The 14046-nt window shown below is 44.0% G+C and overlaps 1 protein-coding gene across 1 annotated transcript in view; it reads right to left on the reverse strand.

Moving 5' to 3' along the window:
* Positions 1 to 5828: 5828 nt before the first annotated feature.
* Positions 5829 to 14046, reverse strand: part of LOC100704657 (ABC transporter G family member 23) — a 106074-nt gene continuing 97856 nt past the window's right edge. The window contains exons 21-22 of the mRNA XM_019366593.2: positions 13857 to 13961; positions 5829 to 7501 (exon numbers count right to left, since the gene is read on the reverse strand). Coding sequence (XP_019222138.1) covers positions 7395 to 7501; positions 13857 to 13961 — 212 coding nt within the window. The 3' untranslated portion in view covers positions 5829 to 7394. The remainder of the gene's footprint in view (positions 7502 to 13856; positions 13962 to 14046) is intronic.

A 14046-nucleotide genomic window follows, 5' to 3' on the forward strand; every position in this document is an offset into this window, starting at 1 on the left:
CTGTTCCTAATTCAGCATCCATCCCAGCCCATATATCATATACTCAGCACCGCCTGCGTTGCTGGCAACCCTTGGGGCCTCAGTCCCCAAGTTTTGTCCAAAGTGGACTTTGGAAAATACTCTCACATGGAACAGAAGAGGCTGGATTGCACAGAAACTGTAGAGATGCAGCTATACGGTCTTCTGGGGTGCCACAAACTATCACCTAAAAAAGAATAAACAATTTAAATTGCTGCACATCTTGTAGAATAACATTTTAAGATTATTTAAAAATACATATTTTTTTATAATATTAAATTTAGATCAAATTGAAGTGTTTTTAAAGTTATGTAATGTTATTTCTATTATGTAAAGCAGATTTTTGACATTTTAAGTTTTTCACGTCTTCAGATAAAATAAAAACACACAAAACAAAAACAAACAACAAGTACTGAATGCTGGCAAACCTGATTGACCAAAATCAACTCAAAATACTCCCACTCGACAGAACCCCCTCTATTCCTTGCTGGCTCCATATTTCTCAGTAGAATGATCAGTGGTTTGCTATGTTTCAGCATCAAAACACTCCACAAATCCTGTGAATGATTCACTTCCTTACAAACCACTGAATCAGTTACGTTCTAAATGAAGCTGCAGATATCACTGATCACGTGACTCTGGCCTAAAGAATCAAGCCTCGACACAATGCTACTGAAGCAATGTGTTGATTTTTTTGTTGTGTTGATCACTAGATAATGAAGATAACGAAGAACATTACTGTTGGCCACATATCAGCAAAGTTATGTGACATTAGTGATGTTTGTACTTTCAGTGTCAACTTGGTTTTAAAGCCTCTACTTCTAAATATATATATAGTTGACCTTAATCTTACAGAGAATGGGATGATTTTATGGATAATTAAAGTCAGTAATATATCCACAAACATAACAAGCTGAAAGTCAGTGATGCTGCTCGGTTTGCAGTCCTGAATATCACGGCACAAGCAGGATCCACTGCACTGTTAATGTTAGCTATGTAATATTGCTGCCTCTGCTCGGTGGTGTCGAGCCAAATGGACTTCAACGTTTGTTTGAACGAGCTGACGGTTCACTCGTTTAGCTGAAAGAAAGATGCTTTAATCACAGGAGTCACACATGTGTCCACTGTACCATCTGGGAACTCTTCTTGTTTAGCACTCGTAATAACACAAACACTAAATACTCCTTCTCTTGTGCTGTTTTGTAGCAGTGTATACACCTGAGACTGTCACCTGTCTGCCTGTCCTGCACTCTCTCTCTGTTTCTTTCTCCCTGATTGTGGAATAAAAGTATGAACATGTATTTATAAGTTACACTTGTGTTTGAATCCTGCAGCTTATCACACATTTGATTTCCATGTGTGACAACTGCAAGTATCCAGAGTGAGGACAGACTGAGGGACCCACTGCTGCATCATCTGTGAGGCTTTGCACCCCTGATGATCCACCAGGACAAACTCAGCAGTGTGTGAGGAAGAGGAGGAGGAAGAGCCAGCAGCAGCTGACAGATGGAGAGAATAGACAGACTGTTCCCTGTTTGTGAAGGACTGCTAGGAAAGTTTAAAATAACTGTCTGTCCTGAATCAGTCTTATTAGGTAATGTTCAAATAATTTTATCATTCCAGTGTTTTCAGTGTGGGAGAAAGTACTCAGGGCCTTCAAGTTACACACTATGAAAGGCAGCAACATATTTATTATGCAGAAACCTAAAGTATGTATTTGAGTGAAGATTTAAGGTGATAGGAAATATAAATAAATGCAACTTGAATCTTTACTGCCCAGTATCTGACACAGAGTTCAAGTTCACTGCTGTAATAACTAATAATGATTAATATAATAATAACTTTAATATTGGCCATATTATATTTACATTACCAAAGTGAGTAATGTACACGATTGTTGGTCTCAGCCTCAGGTAGTTATCAAATCAAACAAATCTCATATAACAACATATAAATTGGTGTGGGGGTAGGGACGGGCTTAGGGCGTCGGGGGGTTCCCCAGGAGCATCTTCCGGGGGGGCTCAACCGGGGGTAGCGGTCATGGCCAATTGGGGGCTCTGTTGGCTCTTAGGTGACGCTTTCCTCGTGGCTGCGTGCAGCGGAGCTAGAGGAGGGTCTGTGCTGACGGACGTGGGTTACTGACCTGGTAGCCTGGCTGCCCCTGGGTGGGTCTGGGACGGGCGTGAGGTTCTGGGGGCGCTCTGTCTCTGGGCTGGGACCCTAGCCGGGCCTCGGGGGCTTGGGTCCTGGTTGGTGTGTTGCCGGGGTTGTGGGCGGGTGGGTGTATGGGGCCCGGCTCTGGCGCAGGGTGCCGCTGGTGCATCGAGCCACCTTGGGGGCTCTTCAACTGGTGGGGGAGGTTGTTACACCTCGCAGGAGCTCTCCTCTCTTCAGGAACTCTCTGCAGGAGGGGGAGATACAGGAGAGGTGGACGAAGATCTCAGCCTGGACGTCTTTTGTCTTGTGTAGTCTGGAAGATGAGTGGATGATGGGGTGGGTACAGTTTTCTCTGTGGTGGGGTCAGGTGGACTGTCCCGGGCTCTGTGGGGCCAGGCTGCGCTGCTGCACTGGGCCCCGGTCCGGATGTGCCTGGGCCCCCTTTCCCTGGCGGGTTGTGGAGCATGGGGGTGCCTACTGGGGTCAGCGGGGGAGCTGGCCCCAGGGAGGGGTCACTTGCCCCTCCCTTCTTTCCCTCCCCATCTCCAGCTGCCTCCCTCTTCCCGCTCCACCACAATCACCCACACATGCAGGGCCTTGGGTGGGGGTGTGTCACCAGGGTGCAGAGGAGGCATCCCCCCCCCCCACTCTGTCCCCTTCTGGCTGCCTCTACCTCAATTTTATCCCACAACTTAGACATTCACATTACTCACACTCTCATTACATATACATATAGGATCTTGGGGGTGGGCACGCTATATGGAATCCAAATCACCACCTCTCAATTTTAACTACACGTAAACATTGAGGGCTAGCAGGAGGGGCTATGCGCTTACCTGCTGCTCTCTGGCAGGTAGCTCCATGCCCTCCTGGGTTTTAAATGCACCTTAGAACAAACATACACCAACACTACATATGAGCGGGTGGAGGAAGGTTTGGAGTCTTCTCACACCCCCGTTCTCTGCGGCCTGTTGGAGCGGGGGGGGGCAGGAGGAGGAGGAGTTGGCCGTCTGACTGGGGTCTGGTATGTGGGGCCTCCCTGCCGCTGCGGAGTCGGGGCGGTCTGCTTCTCCCCACCTCAGGGAAAAAGGTAACACCACCTGGGTCTGGGTGCAATTTCCTCCTCCAGGGGCAAGGGTACCTAGACCCGGTTCTTAGAGTACGCTTGGGGAGTGTGATTGTGTGTACAGCGTCTCTTTATGTCTGTCTCCATGTTGGTTGAGTGTGGAGTAATTGCTTATGAGAGCATGAGGGTGGGAATGGATGTTTGTATCTGTGTGTGCCTGTATGTCTGTGTCTATATGTCAGGTTGGGTATCAGACGCCACCTCTCTGGGAACATCTCAGGCCCTCCAAGGTTTGGAGGCCTATCTCCCCCCACCACTTCCCCTGGCGGTGGCAGACGCCCTCAGACATCGGTGCGTTGGTGGTTCTTTGTGTCTAGGGATGGGCGCCCAGGTACACACCGGCTCACTCCTTGGCGGCTGCTTATCGGGGCCTGGAGCCTGGGGCTCGCTCGGGCCACTTCGGAGGTGGAGTGCCCTCGGCCTCTCGGCCTAGGGCTCGGTCACTCAGGCACAGCTGGCTGCCGGCGGAGCCCACGGGCACGTCACTGCAACCCCCTGGCTTCTGCTCCGCGGCTGCTGAGTGACGCCTCATCTGGGACTCTCCTCAGCTCTTTCGGGGATAGTGGCGCGGCTGCCCCTCTGTTGGTCTTCCTTGGTCTCTTGTGTTCTGGGGGCCTCTGGATGTCTGGAGTTTCGATCTCCTCCATACCTGCTTCATGCCCTGGAGGATGGGGCAGTGGCCCCCCACACCCTCTAGCAGATCATTACATGAAGGAACCTTTTAAAAAAAACAAGCGCGTCCATGCTCACGCGACCATGTTGGACCCAGCAGGCATTTCAGAGGAGGTAGGGGAGGAGCTGAAGAGGGTCCGCTGCATTATGGATCGCATGGGTGCGGCAATCCAAGGGTGGTTTCCACTGGATTGCCGACTGTGGACGTCGTTTTTCTGAGGGAGCCTCGGCTCCGGCAAATTCCCCGCCTCGTAGAGGCGTTCGATTCGCTGGGACCACTGAAGGAGGAGCTTCGTGCCCGAGCGCTGGTCCAGAGACTCCTGACGCCGCCTCGGCACAATGCACTCCGCCCCTGTCTTGCAGCCATGAGATCTAGGTTGGCTCGCTGAGGCTCCCCTCCCGCCCGCCTGGAGTCATCCTCCTCAGCTCCTCGGACCGGCTGCTCACCCTCACCGCTTCGCTTAGACTTTTCTTCACCTGACTCGTTTTTGGCAAGAATGTAGGCAGGTGATGAGGAGCCCACCACGTCACCCCCCGCTCCAGCGGCACCAGTTCCCCCTTCTACCACTTTCAGAAAGAAGCGGCGTCTGCAGCGTCATAGCGCCACACAGCAGCCGGAGGTTAGTGACAATCTTTTGCCTCAAATTCTTCCTGAGTTTCAGGAATGTGAGAGTCTTGAAAGGTCTGTAGACGCTCCAGAGATAAAAACAATTTCTACATGTACTGGAGCTCCTTACTAAAGCCTGTTTTTCTCCAGACCAGTGGTGAGGCAACAACCTCTATTCACTTAATAAATGATGAAAATGTTGATCAAGAACTCATGTTTGGTGTAAAGGGTGGAGATATGGTAAATGGTAAATGGCCTGTATTTATATAGCGCTTTTACTAGTCCCTAAGGACCCCAAAGCGCTTTACACATCCAGTCATCCACCTATTCACGCACATAGTCACACACTGATATAACCTCTGGTCATGAGCTTTGTAAATTAAGTAGTGACACCCTGCCTGTACCTGATGATAAAGTTGACTGCTCCTTAGATCATTCATCCGGTGACTCTAATACAAGTTATGAATTGTGTAATATTGAGGTATTGTGTAAACCAGAGGAGAATAATTCAGAGCAATCTCAGAGTGAAGTTCTCCCTCATGTACTCAACAAGCACAATTGAGTTTTGTGTACCTGGTCAAGTGAACAGTAATGGCAATGTAGTCTATATTCTGAACTCTAAGAGTGAATTGTGCCCCCCAGAAGAAGAAAATAGGGGACGTGTCTGAACCATGTAGCTCCAGCTCCACTCAGGTCGCAGTGAGTGCTGAGGCTGAGATCTGGGCCTCCGATACTGTCTGTAATGATTCAATTCAGAGCTACAGATTAAAAATGCCCAAGGCGAAGCGGTCAAAAGTCTGGCTTTACTTCACAGCAAAAGATGCAAACTCAGCAGCCTGCAACAAGTGCTTTAAGGTGATACTGTGCAAAGGAGGTAACACCTCGAATCTGATGAAACACCTGGCGACGCATAGCGTTTTTTTAAAAGCCGAGAAATGCACCGTATTTGATAGCTTGCCGCAAGACCTCACACCGAGCACATCTACTGTGGGTGTGGTGCCTGTTATCGGACCCGGAGTTAGAAACATCCCCCAAAAACCTGAAGAGGAGAGTCCTGGCCCCTAGCCCTGCCAGTGTAGCAGAAGTGATGACGGATGATGATGGCAGCAGCAGCCGTTCTTCTCTGGGTCAGTAGCTTAATGTTGTTCGTGTGTAATTTACTGCATTAACCACATCCCCCCCCTCCCCCCTCCCCAAAGAAAAAAAATTGCTGTCAAGTAATGACACCTGCAGCAAACACACACACTGACATTGTTACATATTTTTAATAGGAAGAGTTTTGAGCTCATTAAGTCTTTGTAAGTGCAGCTTAACTAATATATAACATAACAACTTAAACTTAATGGTAGAAAACACTAATTTCAGTATTCTGGGATTCTTGTATAAGCTTTATTTGCACGTATACTCATGTGTAAATCAGCATATATTTTGTTCCTCATCATTCCGTTTCCTCTTCTAGGTGAAGAATCCAGTGATGACCACTGCCAGCAGGAGACATACAACAATTGTTTTATTTTTGTTTGTTTGTTTTTTTGTAAAAAGCACCAAACAAACATCCGACCATGAAACAATATGCTTAACCTCTGGGTTTACATAATTTGAGCTTTAGAAAACGTGCTTTGTGATTGTGAAAGTATTTCTATGGGTGACTGCTCTCTATACATCTGACCTTGAACGACTGACCGATTTTAGCAACACAGACAAACAATACAACAAATGCAGTCATTTAACCATAAAAAATTCCAATATGCACACTTAATAATCGATACAAAGCACTTTTGAACAAAAATCCGAAATTTCACAAATCAAACTGAGTTTTTGGCAACAGTATATCAGTTTTCCAAAAACAAACCAAACAAACAAAAACATCTTTACAGAATCAGCAACAGTTTTACATGACTTGTACCAATTTTACTACCACTTTTACATGATTTTATATAAAGACAGATTACCGTGTGATGAAAGTCAACCAAGGCACAGAAGTAAGATTATGAACTGAGCTACAGCATATCCTCACAGTTTGGTAAAATACAGTAAAGTCAATTGAGAAGTCCTCTGAACATCATAAAAAGCTGTTTAATTAAGACGAATAAGTCAACGCTCCCTACCAATCAAGAACACAGTGTCCCTTAAAATGTGCGACAGGAACACTGATGAATGTACAGCAGAGCAACAAGAGCAGATTTACAGTGCAAGAAAATCTCAGTACACAGCATGGTGTATGCACATTTTCATCATTAAGCCATAATGTAAGCCAACACAAAGCAAGCAGAGTAAAGGCAGACAGCTCACTGGTTTACACTTAAGTTATTCTTCTGCAGTGAATCTATGTAGACACTACGACGTAGCGTACACAGTGGCTTACATTTACATGTAAGACACTGTTACATTCAGTACATTCACCAGCCCCCCACCCCCAACATGGACTGCTCTACTTCAAAAAAAAAAATCAATGCTGTAGTATTAAAGACTAAGGCCAAACATCAAGAACAATATATCATTTTGTCAGAAATTAGTATATTCATTATACAATATATAATATTTATGAGTACAATATTCTTTTTTCTATTACACACTTAAAAACATATCTGACTGCACTTTTACAGAAGGTGCAGATAGAAGTGAAACAAACTAAAAGACCCTATATGATCCTTAGATAACATACTGCATATCTATATACTATAGCTTGTGTATTTCTGTGTGAAGAATCCTAAATGTACACTTGAATTTAAACAGGCCCAGGTGAGTCGTTGACTTCAGGGCTTCGCTTGATACACCCCCGCGTTCTGAGGGAGGCTCTGTGGGGTGAGGCTGTCACATCCGCAGCTTCAGGATGACTGTTGCCAGGATGACGAAGAAAGTGTTCCAACCCAGGGTGACAGCAAAGCCTCGCCATACCATCATCTGAGACAAACTCCAGCCTGATGAGAAGTAGAGTTATATCTACATTTACTACTTAGATTACAAACAGAAACTGAGAAGGAAGCAACAGAAATTTCAACATTCAATTCATTCTATTGTAATAAAAATTAAAGCTGCAAGCAGCGTTAAGAGGGCTCTCGCACACCCCGGTGCGTCGAGCCACGCCCAACACCTATGCCCAGCAGGTCCGATCTGATGTCACATTGTGGTTCTACGCATGAAATCTATCAAGCTAAAATTTCATCTCGTTCAATGATGATTATACTCATCCCACTAGGTGGCGCTTTAACCATTACTGACAAATGGCATATAAAACATTTCCGAGCTCAACTCTCATCATGCCTGTGAAGTTTGGTAGAGATTGGACATTGTGTTTTTGAGTGACAGCTTGAATCTTTACTGCCCAGTATTTGACACAGAGTTCAAGTTCACTGCTGTAATAACTAATAATGATTAATATAATAATAACTTTAATATTGGCCATATTATATTTACATTACCAAAGTGAGTAATGTACACGATTGTTGGTCTCAGCCTCAGGTAGTTATCAAATCAAACAAAGCTCATATAACAACATATAAAAACAAACAAATGAACAAAAAAAATTTTCTCCTTCATTTCTATCAAACAATGCTGTATGAAACACTTCCAGCGGTTAGTATCATGGTTGCTAGGCAACCTGAGCTGCGTGATGGAGGCTAGACCGTCCCATTTCACAACCCTAGCACTTGCGGCCTTCTCAGTCTTTGAAAGTCAGGGCCTATGTGATGTCTGATCTGATGTCACATTGATAGATTTCATGTGTAGAACCACAAGCTAAAATTTCATCTCGTTCAATGATGATTTTACTCGTCCCACTAGGTGGCGCTTTAACCATTACTGACAAATGGCATATAAAACATTTCCGAGCTCGACTCTCATCATGCCTGTGAAGTTTACTGCTTTTTGGCGAGCATTTGAAACTCCAGGTGCTGCCATGACCACCCTGTTTCCCTAAACGTAAAAAGCTTCACAATTTAACATCACAAAAGTCTTTAGATTCCATGCACCGGAGATCGTGTCGATCTGATGAAATCCCTTGGAGGAGTTCGTCAAAGTATGAGGCCTGAAAAGAGGGGAAAATGTTGCCAAAATTACACTTTATTGTAAAATGGCTGACTTCCTGTTGGATTTGGGATATTGCTCCAGGAGACTTTTTTGTACAACTTGATATCTTACATAAACTTACCAGGTTTCAACCTCATAGATGAAACACAGAGCAGGGGCTGATGTCTTGAAATTTTGTAGGGGGCGCTGTGGCGCCATTTTGCAATATTCCATAAAAATTATCACATAACGAGAAAGCCTTCATCACATTGGAGGTGTGGGCCAAATTTCAAGAGTTTTTGAGCTTTCCAAGCCCCTCAAAAGCCACTTCATCTTTCATGGTGAACTGCCTTGCCACCAGGGTGCGCCGTTCAGTTTAAATTCACAATTTTCTCCCTAAAGCATCATGAGGGACTGATGTTAATATTCACCGCTTTTGAGGTGGATCTGATGAACCTGTGAAATCAGTATATCAAAGTATAAGACATGACATTTTCTGTTCCCAATAGGTGGCGCTCTGTTCAGGGCGGGTCTGTCATCATGCCTGTAAAGTCTGGTACTGATCAGACTGGATTTCTTTAAGTTATACTAATTTCTTTCTTCATGGAGAGACATCTATGTTTGCCATGCTGCTGGGGTCACACCCTTTCCTGAAAACTCACACTTTTCACTGTAACCCAAGACCAACTCCTTAAGGCTTTCCTGGAGAAATTTGAGGCTGCTTGGGTCACCCACCAGTATACTGTACCCCAAAGTGTAAAACATGACTTTTCCTGTTCCCACTTGGTGGCGCTGTCACTGATGTCAAATATGGCAGCTGAAATATGTTCAGGGGTGGGGCCTTATCAAATGTGTGCACTTCGCTCCAGATTGGACAATGTATGTGGCAATGAGAGGCAATAAGATTTTCATGGCGAATCATCGACATTCGCTGTGGCGCCACGCCCACACCATATTACGAAAATTCAAAAGCTCCCCAATTTAATATGGCCCAGGTGTGTAGTTGACACTGACCAAATATGAAGCTGATGCAATCATATCCCCAGGAGGAGTTCTCAAAAGTACAAGGTCTGGAAATGGCAAAATCATGGCCAAAATGCCACCTTCACTTCAAAATGGCGGACTTCCTGTTTGGTTTGCGTCGATGTGCCCACTGACTTTTTTGTTTGTCTTAGCATGATACACATGTGTGCCAGATTTCATACATGTAGCTCAAACTATGTGACTATAGGACTTCATTTAAGAATGCATAGGTGGTGCTCTAGAGCCATTTTGCTATACCTACTGGGAGATGAGTTACAGCTGATTAATGATTTAGACAACTGGCTCTGTTGTGCACAATGTAATCATCTGAGCCGTGCACATGCAGCTAATTTTCACATGCTGCCAATATACCATATGGTACGCAGCAGCAACACATGACGTTAAACTGTTGTTGGACTCTGTAGTTTTCTCTGGTCCCCTCCCCAATCAGACCAGGAGTGACATGTTTAGCCGCATGTTCTCCTTAAATTGCTGGCTGTCTGAGTGGTGTCCCAGAAACGATGTGGGCTTCATAGATAATTGGCAAACCTTCTGGAGGAAACCTGGTCTTGTTAGGAGAGACGGCATCCATCCCACTTTGGATGGAGCAGCTCTCATTTCTAGAAATATGGACCAATTTATTAAACCCCCCAAAATATGACTATCCAGAGTTGGGACCAGGAAGCAGAGTTGCAGTCTTACACGCCTCTCTGCAGCTTCTCTCCTCCTGCTACCCCCCCAAAAACCCATCTCCATTGAGACTGTGTCAGCTCCCAAAAAGACAAAAAACAAACTAAAAACCAGCAATAAACAACTTAAACATAAAAAATCACAAAGAAAGAACAATACAGTATCCACATCTGAACCAAAGAGTAAAACAGTGAAATGTGGATTATTAAATATTAGGTCTCTCTCCTCCAAGTCTCTGTTAGTACATGACTTAATAATTGATCAACAAATCGATTTACTCTGCCTTACAGAAACCTGGTTGCAGCAGGATGAGTATGTTAGTTTAAATGAATCAACACCCCCGAGTCATTCTAACTACCAGAAATCCCAAAGCACAGGCCGAGGGGGCGGTGTGGCAGCAATTTTTCACACCAGTCTATTAATTAACGAAAGACCAAGACAGACTTTTAATTCATTTGAAAGCCTGATGCTTAGCCTTGTCCACCCCAGCTGTAAAACTCAGAAACCAGTCTTACTTGTTATCATCTATCGTCCACCTGGGCCTTACACAGAGTTTCTCTCTGATTTCTCAGACTTTTTATCTGATTTAGTGCTCAGCTCAGATAAAATAATTATTGTGGGTGATTTTAACATCCATGTAGATGCTAAAAATGACAGCCTCAACATCGCATTTAATCTGTTATTAGACTCAATTGGCTTCTCTCAAAATGTAAAAGAACCCACCCACCACTTTAATCACACTCTAGATCTTGTTTTAACATATGGCATAGAAACTGAACATTTAACAGTGTTTCCTGAAAACCCTCTGCTGTCTGATCATTTCCTGATAACATTTACATTTACAATAATTGATTACACAGCAGCGGAGAGTAGACTTTATCAAAGTAGATGTCTTTCTGAAAGTGCTGTAACTAAGTTTAAGAATATAATCCACCCACTGTTATCATCTTCAATGCCCTGTACCAACATAGAGCAGAGCAGCTATCTGAACGCTACTCCAACAGAGGTCGATTATCTTGTTAATAATTTTACCTCCTCACTACGTACGACTCTGGATACTGTAGCTCCTGTGAAAACTAAGGCCTCAAATCCGAAGTACCTGACTCCGTGGTATAATTCTCAAACACGTAGCCTAAAGCAGATAACTCGTAAGCTGGAGAGGAAATGGCGTGTCACAAATTTAGAGGATCATCATTTAGCCTGGAGAAATAGTTTGCTACTTTATAAGAAAGCCCTCCGCAAAGCCAGAACATCTTACTATTCATCACTGATTGAAGAAAATAAGAACAACCCCAGGTTTCTCTTCAGCACTGTAGCCAGGCTGACAAAAAGTCAGAGCTCTACTGAGCCAACAATCCCTTTAACGTTAACTAGTAATGACTTCATGAACTTCTTCACAAATAAAATTTTTATCATTAGAGAAAAAATTACCAATAATCATCCCACAGATGTAATATCATCTACAGCTACTCTTAGTACCATCGATGTTAAGTTAGACTCTTTTTCTCCAATTGATCTTTCTGAGTTAACTTCAATAATTACTTCCTCCAAACCATCAACGTGTCTTTTAGACCCCATTCCTACTAAACTGCTCAAAGAAGTCCTGCCATTAATTAATTCTTCGATCTTAAATATGATCAACCTATCTCTAATAATCGGCTATGTACCACAGGCCTTCAAGGTGGCTGTAGTTAAACCTTTACTTAAAAAGCCATCTCTAGACCCAGCTGTCTTAGCCAATTATAGGCCAATCTCCAACCTTCCTTTCATATCAAAAATCCTTGAAAGAGTAGTTGTCAAACAGCTAACAGATCATCTGCAGAGGAATGGCTTATTTGAAGCGTTTCAGTCAGGTTTCAGAGCTCATCACAGCACAGAAACAGCTTTAGTGAAGGTTACAAATGATCTTCTTATGGCCTCTGACAGTGGACTCATCTCTGTGCTTGTCCTGCTAGACCTCAGTGCTGCGTTCGATACTGTTGACCATAATATCCTATTAGAGCGATTAGAACATGCTGTAGGTATTACAGGTACTGCACTGCAGTGGTTTGTATCATATCTATCTAATAGACTCCAATTTGTTCAAGTAAATGGAGAGTCCCTCTTCACACACTAAGGTCAATTATGGTGTTCCACAGGGTTCAGTGCTAGGACCAATTCTATTTACATTGTACATGCTTCCTTTAGGCAGCATCATTAGAAGAAATAGCATAAATTTTCACTGCTATGCAGATGACACGCAGCTCTATCTATCCATGAAGCCAGGTAACACACACCAATTAGTTAAACTGCAGGAATGTCTTAAAGACATAAAGACCTGGATGGCCGCTAACTTTCTGCTTCTTAATTCAGATAAAACTGAGGTTATTGTACTCGGCCCTGAAAATCTTAGAAATATGGTATCTAAGCAGATTCTTACTCTGGATGGCATTACCTTGGCCTCCAGTAATGCTGTGAGGAACCTTGGAGTCATTTTTGACCAGGACATGTCCTTCAACGCACATATTAAACAAATATGTAAGACTGCTTTCTTCCATTTGAGCAACATCTCTAAAATTAGAAATATCCTGTCTCAGAGTGATGCTGAAAAACTAGTTCATGCATTTATTACTTCCAGGCTGGACTACTGTAATTCTTTATTATCAGGATGTCCTAAAAACTCACTGAAAAGCCTTCAGCTGATCCAAAATGCTGCAGCAAGGGTACTGACAGGGACTAGAAAGAGAGAGCATATTTCTCCTGTTTTGGCTTCCCTTCATTGGCTTCCTGTTAAATCCAGAATTGAATTCAAAATACTGCTCCTCACATACAAGGTCTTAAATAATCAGGCCCCATCTTATCTTAATGACCTTGTAGTACCATATCACCCCATTAGAGCACTTCGCTCTCGCTCTGCAGGCTTACTTGTTGTTCCTAGAGTATTTAAAAGTAGAATGGGAGGCAGAGCCTTCAGTTTTCAGGCCCCTCTTCTGTGGAACCAGCTTCCAGTTTGGATTCGGGAGACAGACACTATCTCTACTTTCAAGATTAGGCTTAAAACTTTCCTTTTTGCTAAAGCATATAGTTAGGGCTGGATCAGGTGACCCTGAATCCTCCCTTAGTTATGCTGCAATAGACGTAGGCTGCCGGGGATTCCCATGATGCATTGAGTTTTTCCCTTCCAGTCACCTTTCTCACTCACTATATGTTAATAGACCTCTCTGCATCGAATCATATCTGTTATTAATCTCTGTCTCTCTTCCACAGCATGTCTTTATCCTGTTTTTCTTCTTTCACCCCAACCAGTCGCAGCAGATGGCCGCCCCTCCCTGAGCCTGGTTCTGCCGGAGGTTTCTTCCTGTTAAAAGGGAGTTTTTCCTTCCCACTGTCGCCAAAGTGCTTGCTCATAGGGGGTCATATGATTGTTGGGTTTTTCTCTGTATTTATTATTGTGCTATCTACTGTACAATATAAAGCGCCTTGAGGCGACTTTTGTTGTGATTTGGCGCTATATAAATAAAATTGAATTGAATTGAATTGAAGTTGTGTGTGATGTGTTCTGTGCATGAGTGTTACCTCTGTACATGATACAGCGAAGGGCTTCTGTGGTGTAGGTCAGAGGAAGGGCCAGGCTAACGTAACGAAGAGGATACGGGATACATTCCACAGGCCAGATGATACCTACATGACAGGACAGAGAGGACAATGTGTCAGATGTAGGTAAGATATCATTTACACCTCCAGCAGGAATGCTTTGTATTTGGAT

Source organism: Oreochromis niloticus, linkage group LG13, assembly GCF_001858045.2.
Source record: "Oreochromis niloticus isolate F11D_XX linkage group LG13, O_niloticus_UMD_NMBU, whole genome shotgun sequence".
NCBI classification, from domain to species: Eukaryota; Metazoa; Chordata; class Actinopteri; order Cichliformes; family Cichlidae; genus Oreochromis; species Oreochromis niloticus.